This window comes from Labeo rohita, chromosome 19, assembly GCF_022985175.1.
Source record: "Labeo rohita strain BAU-BD-2019 chromosome 19, IGBB_LRoh.1.0, whole genome shotgun sequence".
NCBI lineage: Eukaryota > Metazoa > Chordata > Actinopteri > Cypriniformes > Cyprinidae > Labeo > Labeo rohita.
The window spans coordinates 25683420-25707312 of NC_066887.1; the positions used below are offsets into that span (position 1 = coordinate 25683420).

Consider the following 23893-nt stretch of genomic DNA (forward strand, 5'->3'; position numbering starts at 1 on the left):
TAAACTCTTCATATATATTAAATGTTAAAAGTGTCACCAAGGCTGCATTAAATAAATAAACTACTATTGTGAAATATCGCAAGGTAAAATAACTTTTTAATATATTTTAAAAATGAGTCAAAGCTGAATTTTTAGCAGTCATCACTTTTTTAGCATATTAAAATGCAAATCATTTAATATGCTAATTTGGTGTTCAAAAAGCAGTATTTATTATTTTAGTGTTGAAAACACTTGAGCTGCTTCTACTTGATATTTTTACTACTTAACATGATGCATTTTTGTCAGGATTATTTGATGAATAGTTAAAAAAAAAAAAACCTTTATATTTAAAATATATTTTTTTGTAACAGTGTAACTGTCTTTACTGTCACATTTGATAAATTTACCAATTCCTTGCTGAAAAAAAATCTTAATCTCCTTGCCCAAAAAACACCCCCCACATAAATACATTAAAATAACCTATAAATACCGTAAAAATAATCTGTTTAACCTAAAATGACATATAAATGTAGATGTATATATATGTTGTGTCTGTCCATGACTGACCCCTGCTGGAAATTTGCATGTTTGAGCAATATTAAATATTCATATTTATAGAAACGTTTAACTTTTAACTTAAAGTGAGTTCACAAGATTAAAGTTTCTACTTCTGTATACTGCGTAGTTTGTGTTGTATAACACATTCTCCTCGTCATTTTGATTCAGACCAGAGACGAGTAGGGAAGAAAGAATAAAAGAAAGAACAAAAGAAAGAAAGAAAAGACAGAAGATATGCACATTCAGCTGTACATGTGTAATGTTGTTATTGTAGTATTAAAAATAATGGAGGCTCAGTATCCCATGATGTTGCAGTATCCTCACATGAGCCTGTAAGTGGCAGCACCGCGACCAGAAGACCTGGAAAATGGCGGCTGGAAGTGCAGGCGTTAGCGGCCACAAGAGTGGCTCTTCGCCGCGCTTGGAGTCAACTTTGGACCGTCGCTTTCAGACTGTATCCAACACCATGGAATCCATTCAGGGACTGTCCACCTGGTGCATCGAGAACAAGAAATTTCACAGCGTGATCGTGCGGTACTGGATGAAGTGGATGCGCAAGTGTGAGTATTTAGCACGTTAGCCTGCTAATCTGAGTTTAGCTGTGATACAACAACTTGTTTACCGGTTCAAATTTGCGTTAGTTGGGGTTTCAAACTGGACGTGTGTGATATTTGTGTATATAAGTATTCTGTAAGTAGCCGTGACTTGCTAGTTTTTCTTCCTCAGCCCACTAAACAACTGTTGTTGCTAGTTAGCAAACTGCTAATCTGTTTCTATCAGGTCAGGACATAGGTCGTGTTTCAAAAGCTAGTGTGCTGCCTTCCTAGACAGCATTTTGGCACCTTCCAAGACAGCCGTTCTTTTAGGGGAACATCAACTTTCAGAGCATTTTTGCGTCAAATAGGGGGAGTTCTGGTTTTGATGCATCTAAGGTGTCGGATTCGAGTCAGTAACGTTTTAGGGCACTAAAAGGGTGTTTGAGGTCAGCAGCATTTTTGAACAGAAAGCTACATTCAGGGTGACCAGATTTTTTTTCAGCTAAATATGGGTGTTTGAGTGCAGTAGCAACTTTAGGAAGAATTGAGTCGCAGTGTTTATTGTGGTAAATATGGGTATTTGTTGTCAGCAGTGTTTTGGGGCAGAGCTAGAGTACGTTTTAGGTGTCATAGACATTTCAAATAAGCGGTGTTTGTGTTTGGTGTCAGCTACATTTTGAGTGTCACAGGCATGTTTTGATTAAGCAGCGTTTTTGGGGTCAGAGAATGAGGTGCTTGGGTGTGATTAGCATGTTTTGATCAATGTTTTAGGCAGTAAAGGGGTATATGAGACCAGAAACAATTTTGGGCTGAATAGAGGTGTTTGGGGTCACCAGCATTTTATGGCAGAATAGGGCATTTAGAGTCAGCGATATTTTGAGTATCATACGCATGTTTTAAATCAATAAATAATTGGTGTGTAGCATCAGCAGCAGTTTTGGAACGAATTGAGGGTTTACACTTATGTCACGATTTGGTCAGTTACCCGGATGCACAGCTGTATTGGCAATACTCGGATGTAAACAACAGCATGGATTGCATGGTTAATGTACTACTGAATATGTTGTTTTGCTAATTTATGCTGTCTAAACCGTGGAAAAAATGTGGAAAATGCTAAATCATATAGAGAAGGACATAAGCAGGAAAGGGCACAATATTTTGGCAAACTAATTAATAGGTGGTAAAGATACGTACGAGCAGTATTAATTAAGATATTAGCTTAATATTTCACCTACCTGACCAGAAGTGATAAGAACAAATGCAAATGTTGTCAGGATTCTTGCCCTGGAAATCCTGGTTCAGTTTGGCCAACCACAAACAGTTTTTTGCGCTCTTCTTGATTTGTTATAACATTTGGCAGTCTATAGTACCCCAAATGTCTTTCCCGCTCCGACGATTAGTACAGCCCAAAACATGACAAAAATTGACCATTTTCAGCGGTAATAATCAGCAAAATATGCTGATTTTTGTTTTGTTTTGGTTCAGTGGTGTTGTTTACGTTCAGTAAATTTTAGGTTCATTTTGGGTGTCGTAGATCTGCATTGTTTTTGAACAAAATGAGGTTTTTAAGGTCAGCTACATTTTTGGTGTCATTGACAAGTTTCAAATGAGCAATATTTTTGGGCGATGAAAAAGGGTTTTGGGGTGAGCAGCATTTTGAGGCGGAATGAGGCCTTTTGAGGTCAACTGTGTTTTTGGTGTCATGCACGTTTTGAACTGTCAGTGTTTCTGGGTGATCAGGAGAATGTTTGGGATCAGGTGCATTTTGGGGCTTAATAAGGTGTATGAATGGGACGTTTGGGTTCAGCCACATTTTGGGCGTCATAGGCATGTTTCGAATCAGCAGTGTTTTTGGGTGTGTTTGGGTTCAGCAGCATTCTGGGACAGAATGACAGTGTTCAGAGTCAGCTGGATTTTGGGTGTCATGGGCTCCTTCCAAGTCAGCAGCATTTTTGGGTGTAACTAACACTTAAGAGTCAGCATAAGCTATGTTTTCATAAGCCAAAGTTCCATCCAAAATTTGCACTGTTCTGTTATTGGTGTGAAAATGCATAAAACAAGTTTGGAGATTATGCTTCCCTCAGCCTGATGTGCATAATAACGTCATCTTTACATTTAACTGCTATATTGAACCATTTTGATGCACCAAACCTTTTACACGCATACTTCCTTGATGCAAATTTGGCTATAGGTGTGTTCCAAGTCAGCTGCTGTTTTAGGCCCTTAGGCACTAGAATATGCTATTAAAACACAGCCATTGTGTCACTGTTCAGTGGAATTTAAAATAATGTGGATTTTATAAACACCCTCTTCAGTGCTAATTTAATTTATTTGTGTTATAAAGACTCTGATTGGTTGTTACTTGAAACGTTTGTTTGCCTACTGTTTGTAGCTTGTTATAATTCTTCGGACTGCTGGGATGTCATGTCTTTCTGTCTTCAGTTGTAAAGAAATTATGGTTTTTGAGGAAAGCATTTCAGGATTTTTCTGCATATAATGGACTTCATTGGTGCCCTGAATTTGAACTTCCAAAATGTAGTTTAAATGCAGCTTCAAAGGGCTCTAAACAATCCCAGCCGAGGAAGAAGGGTCTTATCTAGCGAAACGATCTGTCATTATTTTCGAAAAATAAAAATTTGTATGCTTTTTAAGCACAAAAGCTTGTGTAGCACAGGCTCTGGAATGCGTGTCCACAGGTCATTCTTGAACGATTCGTTCATTTTGAACGAATCTTTAATGTGACTCAGGAAGAACGAGTCATCTCGGGGAGTGATTTGTTCAGTCGCGCTTGCGCAACATCCTATTAGGTTCTGTACTGGAATTAGTTCACCTGTTTCATAGTCTTTACGTGTTCACTTTGTAAACACTGGGTCTGTGGTTCCGTCTATGTTCCACGTGACCTTTCAACGTGATTCAGTAGTATGTGAACGTGCATCCCAGAGCTTTTATGCTTAAAAGGTATACAAACTTTTATTTTCCCCCAAAAAAAACGACAGATCGTTTTGCTAGATAAAACCCTTCTTCCTCGGCTGGGATCATTTAGAGCCCTTTGAAGCTGCATTTAAACTACATTTTGGAAGTTCAAAATCGGGGCACCAATGAAGTCCATTATATGAAGAAAAATCCTGAAATGCTTTCTTCAAAAAACATAATTACTTAACGACTGAAGACAGAAAGACATGAACATCTTGGATGACAAGGGGGTGAGTACATTATTTGTGAATTGTTGTTCTGGAAGTGGACTTCTCCTTTAACTGGACTGTTGCTGAGAGCTTTTAGCTTAAAAAGTAAAAGAAAAGTCTTTTGTAAAGAGGTGAAAAGTACGGTTTTATCTTGATTGTGCACATCCTGCTCCAGAACATTTTTTCCAAGCCCTGTTTGCAGTTAAGCAAGTATATCCTGAAATGTGCGGTTTAGCCTGTGCAGTTGATTTGTGTCCTTAGCCATTAGTGTCCTTAGCCAAATTGCGTAATATTTTGGGTTTTTAAGTGGCTTTGGAATGAGAGTGTGCTCCAGGAACATGAATGCTTCATTTATAAAATATGTGAGGCATTGAAGGACAGTGTGTGCATTCATGCCATAAATGTCTCAGTTCATGCTTAGATAGGTACTTTAATTGGATCTGTGCATCTTTGGCTGATGTTCCTTTGCATTGTTTTATGAGAAATAGCCTTAAATGTTACTGCTGTTTCAGTAAAAAGAAAACATAAAACTGTGGGCAATTTTATTTTATCTGACTTCATTTTGACTATTTATTGCACACACACCCCTCCATCTCCCCCCCAAATGAAACAATACTGTAGTCTACTTACTAGTCATAAAAATGGGTTTCCTGGAACTAATTTTGTTTCCTCATATGCAAGAATACACTACTGTTTAAAAGTTTGAGGTCAGTATGGTTTTTTTTTAAAAAAAGAAGCCTGCATTTATTGATCTAAAATACAGTAAAACATTAATAAAGTGAAATTTAAATAAGGTTTAAAAAAGTTTTCTATTCTAAAATATAATTTATTCCTGTAATAACCTGACTCTGAATTTTTGCTATGTTATGTAATGTTGCTTAAGAGTTTTATGGAAACTGAAATGGATTTTCAGAAATGAATTGAAGTTTCAGAAGAATTAAATTAATTTATTAATAATTATAATAAATTAAATATTGAGTTTTATTGTTGTTGTCTGGGTCACATGTGTCTTTAACTTTTTATTAATTTAATGCATCTTCCATTTCAAACTTTTGGATGGTAGTGTATGTCACAATTATTGGCATCCTAGTAATTGGTTTATGCTTGATGTATTTAGACTTTTTGGAGTTTTAATTTATTTTAAGCTTGACTTTGCATAGTAAATTTATGATATTATTATTGCATGATGTGGTGAAAGGCATTGGTCATAGCCAGTGTAATGGAAAAGGAATGTGCTAAATGCTTTTGGATTTGTTCAAAGATGAATATGGTGCAATTAGCTATTCAAAGTGAAATTACACTTTTTCATATTTCATTATTAAATGCTTGTATTTTACTCTATTTTATCATAATTATGTTTAGATGGGAAAAACATCAGATGAATCAATCAAACCTAATTGTGAGTTGAACACTTAAGTCATTGTTTTGAATCATAAACTGAATTGATCTGATGACTCAACCCAAAAATATTTTTAAGATTAGTGACATTTTACAGTCTATTTCCTGACTGTTTTTTTAGGACACTGTGTAGTTAGAGATATTTGTAACTTAGTAATAAAAAGCAAAAATATGTTGGAAGAAATAGTATTGATTATAGTTTAGAATGTTATGTCAGATTGCTTTTTGAATGCAAGGGAGGACGGGTCAGGCACCTCTATCGCTAAATCAAACTCCTGTGGGAATGTAAGTGAATCAAGCAAATGTAAGTGTTATTTGTAAGTGGATGCCAGCCATGTATTTGTACAGCTCAGGGATGTTTCCATCAAGATAAATTACATACACATTGGATTAAACATTTTTGATCCGTCTGTTTCGAAATGGTACGCAGAGCACAAACATTTCTTAAATACAGGTTTCGATCTCTTTAGATGGCTTGGTGTGTTATTGTTGTGGCATTATTGATCTAGATAAAAGTGTCTTGTATTTTAAACATAATTTGTTTCTGAGAATGTGCTCATGAAGGTATTTTTATAGTGCTGCAATAACTAATCAATAATGAAAATAGTTATTACAATGCACCTATTCCGGTCTGTGTGCTTTGGAGGAGTTAAAAATGTGTTTATGGAATAAGACTGATTTTTAAAAATTGGCACAGAGTGATTTGGAGAGGAATAAACGCGTGTTGAAAGTACAAAGTGTCCAAAGCATTAACACTGTATTAAATGCTTCATTCAATTGTGCAGTTAGTTGCTGTTGAAATGCTTTTCTTTAGGACTAAACTTACATTTTACTGTTATATTCTATAAACTTTAAATATTTGATAAATGGGATTTGTTTCATTAATCCTATTAAAGTTAAACTTTTTGTTTCATAATATTTCATTGTCTTGCACATAGGATTTCAAGTTTCAACTATATGGTTAATTTAAAACCTAAAAAGGTTGTTTTGATCCAAATGGTTAAGTGACTAGCGAAAATTTGTGATTCTTATACATTGTTTTACACAACTTAAACACAACTTATGAGATTTGAAACCTAAATGCAGTTGGCAGATAAAAAGGGCTGAATAGGGCTGCTTTAACTTGAAGAAACTGTGACAGAAGGAATATTTAGCAGAAAAAAATTACCAGAATTTATTTATTTTAATTGTTTTTTTTAATCGATTATTTAGAGATGCTTTTGATTACTACAGTTTAATGAAATCATTAAAATGGAATTCAGAAAATTAATGGAAAACACAGAATTTTGTAAAAATAAAACTAAAAATAGCAGGGCCATTAATTACGTAAAAAATTTCATTTTTGTTGAACTTCTAATAAATTGCTTTAAATTGCGTAAGCTTCATGATTTCAATGAAGTAACATGCTTTTTGATCAATACAATTTAATTTAACCATTGAAACAGAGTCTAGAAAAATTAAAACGGGGAAAAAAACGGAATGTAGAAAAATTAAAATGGAAAAAAACGGAATTTGTGAAAAATTAAAATGGAATTTAAGTTAAGCTATAAACATACTACACCATGGTCACATGACTTTAATGCTGCCACCACCACTCAGGTTCTGAAACTATTTCAGTTTTTATTAAAAATCTGCAAGTTGAAAAGTTTGCAAGAATGTGAGTGTACTGTTAACTAGGGATGCAACAATATGTACCTCGGTTTTTACCACGGTTTTTGGTTCGGTACGGTTCTGATAGCTTGCTACATCAGCGTGTTTTTTTTTTGTTTTTTTTTTTTTTGCATCTAATTAGCAACAAAATACTCCTGTAAACCTCTGTACACTGGAAAAAGTGTGGATTATATATGTATGCTTGATATTTCTTTTGAGAGAGGTATTATTTTTCCAGTTTTTACACAAAATAAGATGGGTTTCATTCATACTGGATGCGAGAGGGCGCCCTCGTGCAGGAAATCCACATATGCGTCAAATAGATAACACTGATGACTTTCCAGCTAAGAAATCTCTAATATGGATAAAGGCATCGCTATTGATGTAACTGTATAAAAACAAAATAACGTTAAACATTTTGAATGATGAAATATAAGGACAATGAACACTCATCTGCAATAATATATGGTTTATGTGTGTTCTTCAAGCCATCTCAGGTATTTTCATAACGATTAAGTATATTTGTAAGCCATTGCTAATCGACATACAGTATAAAATATATTGTCTGCCTCATTCTATGATAAAAAGCCACATCAGATCAAAAAGGAAGTTATTTCGAACACTCGACTGATGCTGTGAAGTAAAAATAAGTTATACTGTTCTCTCTTGTTGGACAACAAGTTTAGAAAGGCTAATCATTGCATTTCATCAGAAGGGAAGATGCTCTGCAAGTGTTGCTTTTTCAAATATAAACGGGAAGGCATTTCCTCATCTTAGCATGTGAAATCGCAGGCACACACACAAGAAATTTTGTTGACTGAATGGTTCGATTATTATTATTATTATTAGAATATTGTGACATCCCTACTAGAAAAACAATGAGTCTTTAAAAGCAGTCTACTAAGTGCATGAATCCCATGAGTCCCTGACAAAGCCTGTAGTCCCATTTAGCAGCTTGTTAGCAACTGCCTTTTTAACGACACGTAAAAGCTTAAAAATCACAAGTATGCCATTACTGATGAATTTTAAATTGTAGAATAAAAGGTGAAAATATATTGCGCTTGTGTTCACCACAGACCTTATTTTAGGCATTTAACCAAAAATAACTTCAGAATAAACACTTTGGAATAACTGAACCAGAAGATCACAAATGCCAACTCGTTTCCGGGTTTTAGCACTCATCTCTGTGGCATTTTATTTGTCAGGATGTTATTTAGTGTTGTCAGCATTCTGCTGGGCTTATGTAACAAGTGAACACAAGATAAGAAAGATGTTTAGAAACAGCAGACTGATGTCACATCATAAGGAAGTTTATGTTCTTAGACTGAACACGTGTATTTCACTCCCCACAAAGCATGCTTTGACTTTGTCATACGGCAATTATGCATATTTTGTAATAAAAGCATCTTTAGACTCAAAAAGCAGTGGTATTGTGAGGAATCCCATTGTCCTTGATCTTTGGAGATGATTTGAATGTTGTAATTTTTTAGATTTGAAGATACAGATGACGAAAAGACGATGAAGTTGAATAAATGCTAGAATCAACACCAGAAGAACTAGCCAGAATTAAAGTGTTCACTGTTTATAGCATGTTGCTCTGCGTTTCCTTCCGAAGGATCTATTTTGTGACTCTGTCACAGTGTTTACTAACATTATAAGTGGTCTTCTGGGAGGAATGATATGACTTTAAGGCTTCCACCACGTTCATTACCAAGCTATTATAACCACTATAAACACTTAAATACTTATGATCCACATTCATAATTTATCAGGTGAAGTGTTGATGTAAAATGTGTTACACAGAATATCATTACTCATGGATCATTTGCAGAAGTTAGTCTTGTGGATCTAGAAGACTTGTGATGTGATGATCTTCTGAGGAAAGTATTAGCTGCATTAATCTCATTGTCTGGATTAGTATTGTGAATATACATTTGAACCTCAGGTCACTAAACACATTGTAATATTGAAAAAACTAAAGTAAACATTACTATTGTTGTCTAACTCTACTGAGGAGGATTGTGGCAGTGAGTTGTTTATTGTGTTTTTTGTCTTTAGGCATATTGGATATGCAGGTATTCTGTTACTTGACTTTTTCTGAATTATATTTTTTTCTCTTAACTAACAGATGTAATTTCTATGGAAGCCCGTTTCCGCCACTGAAATAAATAAATAAAGAAAAGGTTATTGCGACTACTTATCTTACAATTTTGACCTTTTTTTTCCTCAGAATTGTGAGATATAAACTTCCAATTGTGAGTTATAAAGTCAAAAATTCGAAGAGACAAACTCACTGTTCTGACTTTATAATACGCAATTGAGAGTTAATATCTCACAATTCTAAGAAAAAAAAGTCAAATTGCACGTTTGTATCATGCAATTCTGAGGAAAAAAAAGCACAATTAATTACCTTTTTTAATTAGGTTAATTTCAGTTATTTTTCCTAACGCACATAACCAATTATTAACCGTTAGCCAACAAGATTATTTAAAATTAGAATTTAATTATTTTAGAAAGGATAAGTGTCCTGTTAAAAATACCAAATTTTTTTTCTAGGGATTAATTTTGCATGCGCAAAAAGCAGCAAACAACAGAACATGATGATTCACATGGACACATCACATCACAAACACAGAAAAACATAATAAAGCTAGGCTATAATAGCCTAGCTTTATTATGTTTTTCTGTGTTTGTGATGTGATGTGTCCATATGTCCATGTGATGTGTATATGTAATGAATGAATAGGCTTAAACAATAAATATTTTTACTTAACAAAACTAAAGAAAAGACTGTGCAGATTTTTGGTTAACTTTTGTGCTGCGCGAAAGGAAGTTGACTGAAAGCGGCATCCTATTTTACTTTATTTTACAAAAGCACAAAGATTTGTTTTTATTGTGAATGTACACAAATAAAAGCAAACCGTTTACTGTATCTGTAATCTGTATGACTAGAAGGAGTCTTTTCCACTTTTAGAAGGAAAAAAAAATCAAGTGATTGCGCCCGGCATCGCACACGCTAACGCAGTTAAGCATTGCTAACTTGACAATGTAGCGTTTCCATTATTATAATAAAATACAGTTAGCCAAACATATGGAAAAATCACACTGCTTAATTGTTATCAATGTACTGCTGTGATATTATGCCAAACTGTTTGTTTTATGTGGATATTGGAATGCGAGTGAAGTACAAAACCTGGTTTACATAATAAATAATATTTTGGGATTCAAATACATCTCAAATACGGAAACATTTGGATTTGTGTCGTATGAGAGACCCAACGTTAGTTTCACTTTCACTTTAGGCTAAATGAATGATTTTATTTTACCATCCAGCAAATGTTTTAAAATAATTTCATAAATTACTGGGAAAAAAAATGAAATGACCTTGTTACTTGTTTAACTGATTGTATTATTCGGTCATAATTCTTTTGGTTGGTTAATGATTAACTGGTTAAAATGAGCGTCTTTTTAAAAAAAAAAAAATGTATCCAGTGGTGGAAATGGGCTTCTATAAATTTCTAATGGATTTCTAATCATGTATTATATTTTATTATCATATGTGGTGGAAATGATGGTGAAGTCACACTTTAAACTTATTTGGAATAAAATTACAGATGTAACAGTTTAGACAGTTAATATTGAAATTGTTTATTTATTTATTTATTAGAATATCATTGTTTTGATGATAAAGTCTGGTTCTGAGACAAAGGTACAACCAAAAATGTACATAAATGTGATTCAGAATTGTGTAGGCGTAGTAAAAACTTTCCAAGACAGTTTTAATGTGAATTTTATATAAATATTTTATATATATAGTTTGAGTTAAGGGCTGTTCCCTACAATACATAAACAAAAAAATGGATGATAACTATATTTGCAGTGAACTTTATAATGGATTGGTGTGAATACTGATATAGTTATCTTTACAGTTATTGTTCTTGGTGTGAATGGGCCTTTAGTCATAATAATACAATAGAGTTTATTAGAGTAAATGAAATACTAGCCCTAGGCCATAAACGTACCTGTTGTTGTACTTGCGTTTTTGATTTAGATACATTTTAATAAGAACAGCATGTGATGGAATTTAAAGAGATGTAATTTGTGACATTCCTCAATAATTATTCAATGATAGTAATGTGAATTTTAACTTGATTATGGTTTGCCTGTTTTCACTAGTATTAGACAAAGGTTGTGCTATTGTAAGCAGGCCATTAAATGGATTGTTTTTTGATGAAGTTAAACTTTTTTTTTATTCTTTTCCCAGCGGATGCATCACACAGGCTTAACCTCTTCTACCTGGCGAATGATGTCATTCAGAACTGTAAAAGGAAAAACGCCATAGTGTACCGCACCACCTTCACTGATGTGCTGCCAGAAGCTATGAAGCTCATCAGGTGAGTCTGCTTTCATCAGCATGAACCTGCTGATAATTTCAAAAATGAGTCACAACATTGTTTAGAAGCAACTTTTTTGCTAATAAATCTACAAAGCCATCAATGACTAAAAACCTGCTTTTCACTAGTTCACTAGTAATAAGTGCTTCTCACCAAATGTGACATTTTTTGCTAAATGTTTTCTAAAATCTGTCATGATGTTGCATTGTGTGAATTGCATTACGTTATGAATCTTTGTATATGTGATTTCCTTTCAGTGCCACGAAGGATTCTAAGGTGAACAAGGCAGTGGCGAGGATACTGTCAATTTGGGAAGAGAGAAGTGTCTATTCAGGCGAATTCATCAGTCAGCTGAGGAATGGTTTGGTTCAGAAAAAAGAAGAACCAGTGAAAGGTCTGAATTAATAACTAAGGATCAGGTATCATCTTAAAGGGCACCCTGGGTATTAAGACTTGTATGGCTTAATATAACGTAAATGGTGTCTTTTACTGAAATGTGTAGTAGAAAACCCATAAAAGATTTGCGTTATTTATAAAACCACATCGTTTTATACATATTTTGGACTACTACTGACGCTACCTGTTGCTATTTTTACTGCAACACAACTTGGAAAATAAAATACTGATACAATGCCACATTGTGCGGCTTTTGGTTGTTATTTTCAGTTGAAGGGCAACAAGAGAAGTGATTTAAGTCTTCACTGCTTTCCTAGCAATAAGAAGAGGAGAAAAGAATAGAAAGATGCCTGTGGATGATTAAAACTTCCTAAAGACCTGCATCTTTGTTCTCTCCCCTTTAGCCCTGATGCCTCTGAGGCTGTTAGTAGATCACAGCTACTGAAAGCTTACAAACGGCAGATACAAGCAACACTAGATGCCATCCTGGTAGGATGTAAACACGTCTACGCTTATGACGACGTGGCCACTGAAAGTGTTCCTCAGCGCAAATTTTACCTGATATCCAGAGGTTTAGACTCCTTGTATGGTAACATCGATTGTACAGTATTTGGTTTAAGCCTACGCTTATATCCATCACCACCTGTAAGCTCTTTCAGTAGCTGTCTTCATTGTATCAGTATTTTATTTTTTGAGTTGTGTTGTGTTAAAAATAGCACAACCAAGTGCAACCATTTCATGATATCAAAATAATGGCGCCGCCCTCCCATAGTCCAAAATATGTATAAAACAATGTGGATTTTTTAAATAACATACATCTTTCATGTGTTTTCTACTACATATTTCAGAGAGACATCATTCACGTTATATTACGCCATACAAGTCTTCATACCTGGGGTCACTTTAAAATTGCTCTTGAGAGCATTTTATAGGCTTGTCAGTATGTTCTTAGATTCAACAGTAAAAGTCTTAAAGGAGAAGTTCACTTCCAAAACCAAAATTTACAGATAAAGTACTCACCCCCTTGTCATCCAAGATGTTCATGTCTTTCTTTCTTCAGTTGTAAAGAAATTTTTTTTTTTTTGAGGAAAACATTTCAGGGTTTTTCTCCATGCAGTTTAAATGCAGCTTTAAATGATCCCAAATGTGGCTGTAAACAATCCCAGCCGAGGAAGAAGAATCTTATCTAGTGAAACGATTGGTTATTTAAAAAAAAGTACAATTTATATACTTTTTAACCTCAAAAGCTCATCTTGTCTTTCTCTGCCTGAACTTAGTTTTTTCCGGTTCAAGACAGTTAGGCTATGTCGAAAAACTCCCATCTCATGTTCTCCCTCAGCTCATCCTACATCGCTGCAGAAGTACCGACTCTGTGTTTGTGAAGTGAACATGCAAAGAAGATAAAATGCCCTTAACAAAAAGGTAAAACAGCGATGTAGGATGATTTTAAAATTGAGGGAGAAAAAGAAATGGGAGTTTTTTGACATACGCTAACTGTATTGAACCGGGAAAAACAGAGTTCAGGCAGTGTGAGACGAGACGAGTGTTTGAGGTTAAAAAGAATATAATTTTTTTTTTTTTTTTTTTTTTTTTTTTTTAAATAACCAATCATTTTACTAGATAAAACTGTTCTTCCTTGGCTGGGATCGTTTGAAGCTGCATTTAAACTGCATTTTGGAAGTTCAAACTTGGGGCACCATAGAAGTCCACTATATGGAGAAAAATCTCAAAATGTTTCCCTCAAAAAACATAATTTCTTTACACCCGAAGAAAGAAAGACATGAACATCTTGGATGACAAGGGGGTGAGTACATAATTTGTGAATTTTTGTTCTGGAAGTGAACTTCTTCTTTAATATACAAAGTGTTAAGACATATACATATTTTTGAAGTTCTTACAAATAAAGTAATGATTTTTCTTTTTTAATATTCCTTAATTTTATTTTCAGCTCCAGTCAACTCCAACTCCAACTCCAATTCTAATTCTAAATCTGCCCTGAAATCCAAGATTGTTGCGGAGTTTGTGGTAAATAATCAGTATTAACACTGGAATTGGGGGATTTGAAACTGGCTATACTTTTCATTTATACAACTTCTTACCTACCTTTTTTTTTTTTTTTTTTTTTTTTTTTCCAGCCCTCAGCGTTTATCGAGCATCTGTCCAAGTACAGAAAGTCCATGGATGAGATTGAGCTCAAAGAGAAACAGTTAGCTGCAATGAGAGTGGATGTGTGCAGCACAGAGGCTCTAAAGAAACTGAAAGGTTGGTAAACAGTCGCCTTTAATATTCGAAACAGAAATTCATTAAATAATGTATCAGTATTTTTTAATTTTTGTGTGTTCGTTCTTTCTGCATCTTTTACTTTAGATAAGGCAGGAGGTAAAAGGTTTTCTAAAGACTTTGAGGATGGGAGTGCAAAGCTTCAGGAGTTTGTTTCCTTTCTGGATGGAGAGGTCAAAAAAGGCCCTCCATTGATGGAAGCTCTGGAAAATGCAGACATATTCTATGAGATGCAATATAAAGAGGTCAAGATTGTGGCTAAAGTAAGCACTGCATGTTAATGTGATATAATTTTTGGGTGCAATTTGAAATTATATTATAAACGTGCATTAGCTACACTCTTGTGCAAAATATTTAATAGTGTAATTTGCAGTTTGTGTTGCAAAAATATTGCTAAATGTATAAATTCTCCACACTGGGAGACTAGAATGAATGTAGAGAACCACCAGGTCCTTTCAAATGAAATGGTAGAATAGGAAATAAGTAAAATGTTGTTTTATTTATATTTCCAAAAAGCACTTTATGAAATCTAATTATTCCCGTTTGCTTCAACAAGAGCTCTTAATCTTTCCTCACTCACAGCAGCCTCAGTCCTTCCAGCAGACTCATTATTTCACTGCACATATAAAAAACTATCTTTATATTTGAAAGCAGCAAATAGCCCTTTCAGAAGTAATGACTAAATGCTCATTTAATGCTTTTAGTGGTTTCAGCTGCGTTGTCCCGCAATCGAATTTGTACAAAAATAAAGACATCCTGGCATTTGTGTAGCAAAATGTCCTTGTTTTATTTAAGCTATCTGTGACAGCCATATTTGGCTATTTCAGAAAAATACATAGTGCTGTATAGTTTATAATTAGCTTTTTCACAGTGTTTGAAATTGCCACATTTCTGGGAGAATTCCATTTGTGTGGTTTTGTGAGGTTGAACATTTTTTGTAATTAGATGAGCAATATACTTAAAACTTATTTTAGGGGGAAAATGGTACAATTTTGAAATATTTTTACTATTTAAAATAACTGTTTTTTTTATTATTTGAATATATTTTAAAATGTAAGTTACTCCTGTAATTTCAAAGCTGAATTTTTAGCATCATTACTCCAGTCACATGATCCTTCATAAATCATTTTAATATTCCAATTTGTTGCTCAAAAAAACATTTATTATTATCATGTTGAAAACATGCGAGTAGAATTTTCAGGGTTTTTTTTATAAATAGAATGTTCAGAAGAACTGCATTTATCTGAAATAGAAATCTTTTGTAACATTCTAATTATCTTTATCATCACTGATCAATTTGATCAATTTGAAGCATCCTTGCTAAATAAAAGTAATAAAATTTCTATAATTTCTTTCCAAAAGAAAAGAAAAAAAGAAAAAGATTCCAAGCTGATTATAATGTTACAAAAGCTTTTTATTTCAGATAAATGCTGATCTCCAGATCTTTCTATCTATCAAAGAATCTTGAAAAAAAAATACTTAACTGTTTTAAATATTGATAATAATAATAAATGTTTCTTGAACAGCAAATCAGTATATTAGAATGATTTCTGAAGGATCATGTGACACTGAAGACTGGCGTAAGGATGCTGAAAATTTAGTTTTGATCACAGGAATAAATTACATTTTAAAATATGTTCAAATAAAACTTTTACCTTTTACCAGTTACCTTAAAAATATTTCAAAATTTTGCTGCTTTTGCTGTACTTTGAATCAAATAAATGCATGCTTGGTGAGCAGAAAAGACTTCTTTAAAAAACATTAAAAACTTACTGACTGGTAGTGTATATGAACTACAAATTTTGTAAAATGTCATTACTGTAACTTTCTTCCTGAATTAAAGAAAAAAAAATCTTACTGATTCCAGATTTTTAAACTGTAATGTATGTTTGTATTGCATAATTTCATAAATGTACAATGTGGTAGATGTAGTTGTCGTAACTAATAATAGAACATCTCTCCAAATCCTGTCTCTCCAGGCCTACGAGACATTTGCAAATCGGGTGTTGCACCTTAAGCGCAAGCTCGATGCACTGAAGACTATGTTGCCTGATCCAGACGACTCCCCCATCCCCTCCCCAATTGAAGATGCTCCCTCACCTTCGGGCTCCGAGTCACCCTTTCACGCTCTGGAAAGGATCGGTACCCCAGACCCGGAGCTGGATGGCCAGGCGATGGAGGAGGACCTCATTGCTTTGGCTGATGCTCCCAGCCCTCTCTCATCTGTCGGGGGTTCCTCACCACCACCAAGTGCCCCTTTGGGAGACAAAGACAATCGGGACGTAGAGGACATGGACCTCTCGGATGTAGAGGAGACAGAAACACCTGCCATCATAGGTACCATATGACCTTTACTACATTTTTTTTGTGATATTTAGTATGTTTCTCACTCTTTAAATTTAATTCATTTGTACCCTCCTTACAGTTGAGGAGCATGTGGCCTCTGCTGTTGTGTCCAGACAGCCCTCTGTCACTCCAGCTGTGATTGAATCCTTACCAACAAATGAAGACACACAAACAAAGCAGATCGCAAGCCCAGCAGTGACGGTTCCCTCAGCAGTAACAGCAACGACAACGACCACCACCACACCAACCACACCGTCACTGCCAGTGAACCTTGCTGGAGTTGACCTAGGGAAGATCAGCTCCATCCTCAGCACAATTACAAATGTTATGAAGAACTCAGGTGAGATGCTGAAAATATATTTGTACATTGTGCTAAATATCTGTACAAATGTGCATAACGATCAAAGCCGTGGCCTGCCAGTAAACTGTGGTGCTCATTTAAGACATGCATGTTTGAATGTGGCCTGTGTTGTGCCTGCTCCCATTCCCCTACTAATTTTCTTGTCTCCTCTTCACTGTTTGTCAAAAAACGTAGAAAAAATCCAAAGAGAGATGGAATGTTTGTACATTTGTATGTACTATCATGCATTCAAACATTGCTTTTGCCTTTGCAGCTGTAGGAGTTAGTCCTGTATCTCGGTCTTCCCCAAGTGTACCTTCTACTACAAGCTCAACTCAAAAGACTCCCACTCCCACTACTGCCCCTCCAGCCAACCCACTGGCCAGCATCCTTTCTAGGGTGGACATCAACCCCAACACTTTGCTCAGTGCTCTGTCCAAAACACAAACCCAAGGGGGTTTTCAGGGTGAGAAATGAAAAAGCAAAATCATTTGAGAAACCAAAGGGATATTAAATTTGTGAACACCGTAGTTGTCTGTTCAAGTTGTTTTAAGTCAACATGAAATATATATATGCTTGCGGTCTCACTGTGTGTGATTTCATCAGTGTGTGTTATTCAGAAAAAAACATTTGATGTAATCTTTAATCAGAATGTAATGACTTGTTCCACCTTTGAAACAACTTCCTTCTCAAATGATGCCACCTTGGCCATTAATGTTAACAAGAAGCCAACATAACATTTAAATGACAAATAAGCAAGCTTTTTTGAAGCTTTTATTTTAGGTAATGTGGCTAAAATCTCCTCAAAAGTTGTTGCCAGGCAGGCAGTGATTTAGCAGCATATTAGTCCTCTACACTCAAATGTGAACTCGCATTTGGCACTTTTCCACTGCATGGTACGGCTCACTTTTGGGGGATTTTCCACTATGTGCAGTACCTAGTATCTGGTACTTTTTTTTTTTTTTATAACCTCGGTTGAGGTTCCAAGTGACCCTTCACAAACATCCGCCCTCCTTAGTTACTGTCGCTAGGTCCGATAAACAATCATGTTCTCCCGCAGTGAAAAATACATTGCGGAACAAAGAGGAAACTGACAATATGCCGACAGATAAAACAGAGCTGGTTACTTCTGGTATGAAACAAGGTCTCAGCTTTAAAATGTTGTCATTTTTCAAAAAAATCAAACAATAAATTTCTTAAATGTGTATGACACATCGTTGTATTGCCTTATTAGATCAATTGACACGTGAACCAATCGTTATATTTGCTTAAAACATGGAATAAACATGAGTGAACATCAGAACGTATTTTATTTCAACCGCAGAAAGACAGCCCACACAATTTTAACTTTTAACAAGTTTAATTTAATATGCTCTCCTGTCTGATTTGTTTGTCAGACATAATGGCAGATTCGGCATTATGATTGGTTAGATCACCTGTCAATCAAGCTGTTTGTGAAGGGTCAAGTGGGCGGTACCAGTCATAAAATGTGACGTGTAAATACTGCAGATCACTGGTTGGTCAGAGAGAATTGTTACTACCAGCGTCATTGAATTTGCGACATGAGACACAAAACCGGCTAGATTTACATAGTCGGCAACCGTAGTATCATTTGCTATTTTTTTTTAAATGACCATAGCACGCAAAAAAGTAATGGTTGTATTGTTGTCAGTAGACATGGTGGTGGCACAGCTATAATGATTAGTCTTTAATCCCACCCAGTTTGAAGTGGTGCAGTGGAAAGGCAAACCGAGCCAAAATAAAGTGAGCCGAGTCGTACCACACAGTGGAAAAATTGCTTTTCAGACGCATCTTCATTCTGGTACTCTTGCCCACAATTCTTGATGGATGCAGTCCCATTTTACTTGTGAAATATAATATTCACCCAAATGCATCACAGTATGTAAGGTAAATGAGTTGAGAATGTAATTTCATGTTGACCTAAAACTTTATAGACCTTCTGTCCTAGTTGTGGAAACAACAGCAGATAATATTAGAAAAGACTTGGGGCCAGATTTACTAAACAGGATAAATTGCTGTGAGAATGCAATCCCATAAAAGTGCCAGTTTACCAATATTAGTGTAGGGTCATAAATTACCAGAGCCAATGATGATCAGGTGTGGTTAATCTACTAGCAGCACAGTGCCAAAATGGCATGGCAAATGTAATCGCATTGGTCAATTAATTTAAAGGGGACATCGGATGCAAAATTCACTTCTATGTGGTCTTTGCATTAGTTTTAGCTTGGACTCTAACTCTTCACCCTACAATGATAAAAATCCATTTACTCCTTTTTTCAATCTGCCTCAATTATCAAGCCCCTTTGATTTTCTGAGCAGTATGACATCACACTGCTCAGGCCCTGCCCACAACCACTATTAGCATATTTCTGCCCTCAGCCAGTTATACACTGTCCACTGCATGCCATTTTCTCTGTGCTCAAGCAGCTGTACCAACAACGTCTCGTAGGCAATACAGCTGTTTTGCATTTGGATGTCAAAGTGAACATAAGAGTCTTCTTTTTCTCCCAAAAGGAGTCACTAAGGATGCAGTGGATTAGTTTTGCTTTTAATGCTAATGCTGAACCAAATACACAAGAAAAAAAAACAGAGGAAAGTTGTGGGGTTAGTAGTAGCTCATTATCATTTAAAGAGAAATGCACTGAAACAAATCACTGTGAACAGAGCTGTTTTTGACATGGTAAAAAGGGTGTTGTTTTACATGACCATTGAGGAATTTTAACCAAAGTTTATTGCAGACCTTTCATGAAGACCCTCAAGTGGAAAATGGGCATCCAATGTCCTCTTTAAATATTCTACTCTCATAAATTTTGTCTGAAAAAGAAACTTTTACAAATGCATATGCAGTCAGTGTCCACACCTTTTCACAGACAATTTTTCCCTCTGTGTCTTTAGAAAATTCTAGCAGTAGATTTTTTTTTAATGCCAAAATAGCTTGTATAAGCTGTTAGTAGTCTGGCCCTTGGTATGAGTTCTTCACATAATGTGTTTTGTTTTTAAATCAATCTGCTGACCCTTGCGTCCCTACCACTATCTTTCTCTTTCTATAATTTGTTTTCCCCCAGGTCTGTCTTCTTTGCTAAACAGCCCGGCTCCAAAGACCACCGCATCTTCAAATTCTGAAAAGCAATCCCTGACACCTCTTACACCAGAGACTCACATGTCTCCTAAAGTCTTACCACCTCCATCTAGCCTCCCACTGGCTAGGGATCCCGCCTCTCAAGAACATGTAGCTCCTATGCAGTCTAATATGACGAATGAGAAAGTAACTCCTGGCTCTTCTCTCAACTCTACCTTGGACTCCAAGATTGACAACTTCCTCCAAGGTAACCCAGCACTGAAAGGCTTTAATTTGGGCTTTCCATCTGTTCTGTCATGGCCTAAAGGAACCGTCGATAGCCCTTCAGCAAGTACAGAAAACCTTGGTGGAACCCCTGTAAGGGATGAAGCTGGTGCAACACCAACGCAAGACGAAATTATGGATGATCCCCAATCAGAGCTGTTCCAGTATCAGCAAGGGCAAACGGTGTCTATGTCCACAGCTTTGGATGCATCAACGCATCTGCTTCCATGGCAGAAACAAAATGCTCACGCCGATCCACAAGCTCATACAGACATGCACTTAAAGAATGCACCAAAAAAGAACTCTGTGCCCTCTCTTGCCGAAGTAGAAGCTAACCGGCATCAACACATCGAAGCAGTGCGTTCCTCTTCTTTGTCCAGCAACCAGCCTTTGAGAGACAATGTAGAAGCCACCGAGAGATCTGGTGTGATGCTTCAAGAGCAAAGACAAAACCCCCTGATTCGTGATGTAGGACCAAATCCTAGCTATGCATATAGAAATGATCAAGATACGCAAGTATCGGCCAAGTCTGACGCATACGGTGCAGAGCCATACCTTGCCAAAGAACCAAGACAGGATCTCGCTGGGCCTAACTTCTTCACCACACCTCTGCCACCAATCCCAAAGCTTCCTCCTCCACCACAAGACTTCATGCATCCAGGATCTTCTTCAAGAGCAAGTGGTCCTCGTGCCACCAGAGATTTGCAGGAACCTTTCGGGGAAGCAGAACGAGATGGCTCGTATGTCCCGGCAAACTCTGATTATGAACACTTGCCCCATGAGGTTCCAAACAAGGAGCCTTTCCATCCACATGGGGATGGGGCCTCTCACTCTGCTCATGCACCGCACCTTGCTCCTAAAGTCCCACCGAATGGTCCAATGGACTATAACCACCAACATCCACCAAGAGTACCTCTGCAGCACCCTCCAAGTATACCCCATCACCGCATTGGGTCTCCTCCTCCAGGAAGGGGCTACCATGAAGCCTCGAGTCCTCCTCGACCTGTGCCTGAAGAGCCGTACTTTGACCCATACTACGAGCATCCACCACGGAGCCCCTCTCCACCTCATTATGACATGCACCCGATTTCACCTCATGCACAAGAGTTTTATCCCGAAGAAATCCCACCTCACTTCCCAGAGCGCAGAGTTCGTCCTCACCTGGAGCACAGGCCTCCACCACCACACCATGTTCGTCCACCTCACCCTGGGCACTATCCAGGTCCAAGACCCCTCCGTAGGCCACCACCAGTTCATCACGAGCCGCCCTTTCCAAGAGGCCCTAAGCGACCTGGCCCACCTTTTGGCGGACCTCCCAGAGTCAGGGGCCCCTTTTATCCTCCTAAAAGACCTTTCTTGCCTCCACATTACTGAAGTGTCTCTTGTGATTCTAAGGCTCAGGTGTTTAGTGCATGTCGCAGTGAGCAAGGAAGACGTCCAAGTTCTGTTGGGATTGCTGTGGACAATGACATGGGTGTTGAACACCTTCACAAGATCACAATAGAGAGAAGTGCAGATTAATTCGAGCAACCAAGGGTGATGGAATCAGCTCGCCAAAAACTCTTGAGCAAGATCCGTTCTTGTCCAACAAGATGAAGTCAAGGAGCACTGGAGCAGAGAAATGGAAAGAATATCTGGCAAGGAATGCTGGGGGAATGAGATGGAATCTGAAGGCAGACGAACAAGAGGTGGTTATTCTATTTTATTTCATTAATTCTTTGATTTCTATAGTTTTTGTGTCTAGTTCTATAAGAAAAACAAATTGAAAGGTTAATACAAAACATTCTTTCCCTTAGCGGGAATGTGCGCACCTATCTCGCGCATATGTTTGGGAAAGTACTCAATGTTTTTTTGGATCAACGTTTAACCTAAGGTTATGTAATATTTTTTTACTTCCGAAGTTAAGTTCTACTGATGATCAAGCTATATTGTTATGCAAAGCTGGTAGTTTTGATCTTTTGTACATGTAATTAAATGTACCTAACAGGTAGTTAAGCTTCATTATTGTCTTTCATGGACATACAGCAGTGTAGAGAAAAAGTAATCTTTACAATTTTGAGGTAAGGTGATGAAGTGTACAGAGACGAGCCGTTTTTGCCAACAGTGGCAGAAGATGCCGAAGAAACGAAGTTGTCGGGCAGAATCATCATGGCCTCCCTCAGTTCCCTGAGGCTTTTACTGTACTGACATAAATAAAGATGTGTTTGACAAAAACCACTGTGGCCGAGTTCAGTGTCAACCATGATGTCTTTGAGTCTTTTCATCTCAGTTGCTTCAGTGACTGATTTCTTTGCTCTTCACAGTTTCGCGAACACCTTTCTTTCATCAATAAAATACGAACAACGTTATACGTAGAGATTTCGTTGTACCTAAATAACTGCAACTATTTATGACTGAGGTTTGTCTTTTACTGTTCTAGAACCAAAATCAGAGGCTTTTAAGCCAATTGAATGTAATCTCAATTAATTAGTGTTTAATTGGGTAAATGTAGGCTATTTGTATTATAAAAACTGCAAATTGTACAAAGTAGGGATGTCCTGAGAAGGTTTTTTTATACCCCCGATCCGAATCGAGTCATTAAATATTGAGTGTCTGCGATACCGAGTCCTGATCCGATACTTGTATATTTCTAGTGTTTAGTGCACAAATCAAGTTCACTTAAGTTCTTAAAATCAATCCAATGTATACAGAGAGATAGTCTGAATGCAGATAAAAGTAAATGATAAATGAACCAGAGGTCGTTACAAAAGTTACACTATCTTTACATCTAACGATATAACGATAATAGTTACAAGATCGTTACATCCAAGGCAGAAGCTCAAATGTGTGAGACACTAGACAGGGTTGCCAGGTTTTCACAACAAAACCCACCCAATTTTTGTCGGGGTTTTCCTGGTAAATTTGCATTCCATGGGGTAAATATGACGTTATTGGGGTCACTTAAACCCGTGGCAACAGTGTTACAATAGCCCGATTTTGCGAGAAAACCGCGGTCTTGACAACATCGATGCTAGAACAGACTTAACTGGTTTTTATGCATCATGCAAGCATATTTCTTTAGTTTTAATGGCGGCTGAACACGCACATTTGAGCGTCGTCTTTTCTTTTTAATGGTGGTTGGCAAACCCACTTAAATGCGTATACCGCCACCTTCTGCACGACTCTGGTATTACAGTTGATGTAAAATAAGAATCGGGTTTAGGAGAGCCGATGCCGTCATTTAAAAAACGCTTGATCGCCCGATCCGGGACATCCCTAGAAAGCATAGCCTGAGGTACAAGAATCTACAGACAATTAAAGCAAAAAAAATTCACCTCACTGCGTTCTGTAATCAATCCATTCCAGCTCCACTTTGGGTTTTCTCTTTCCTGCTTAGTGATCCTGAAGTATATACTTAATAATTGCTCGTGTTATCTCACTTTAGGCTAATATTTGCATGGTTTTACTGTTTGAAATGCTTAATTTATATG

The 23893-nt window shown here is 36.5% G+C and overlaps 1 protein-coding gene across 4 annotated transcripts in view; it reads left to right on the top strand.

Annotated features, from left to right (window-relative positions):
- Positions 1-596: 596 nt before the first annotated feature.
- LOC127181975 (CUGBP Elav-like family member 3) overlaps positions 597-23893 on the top strand; it is a 66987-nt gene continuing 43690 nt past the window's right edge. For 2 of the 4 annotated variants that reach the window (XM_051137030.1, XM_051137029.1), the window contains exons 1-10: positions 597-1097; positions 11568-11697; positions 11955-12091; positions 14042-14118; positions 14229-14355; positions 14461-14636; positions 16353-16710; positions 16799-17059; positions 17334-17525; positions 20146-22111. In XM_051137030.1, coding sequence (XP_050992987.1) covers positions 905-1097; positions 11568-11697; positions 11955-12091; positions 14042-14118; positions 14229-14355; positions 14461-14636; positions 16353-16710; positions 16799-17059; positions 17334-17525; positions 20146-21797 — 3303 coding nt within the window. In that variant the 5' untranslated portion in view covers positions 597-904 and the 3' untranslated portion in view covers positions 21798-22111. Of the gene's footprint in view, positions 1098-11567; positions 11698-11954; positions 12092-14041; positions 14119-14228; positions 14356-14460; positions 14637-16352; positions 16711-16798; positions 17060-17333; positions 17526-20145; positions 22112-23893 lie in introns of those variants that run through there. The other 2 variants (XM_051137033.1, XM_051137031.1) reach the window with 1 other exon arrangement.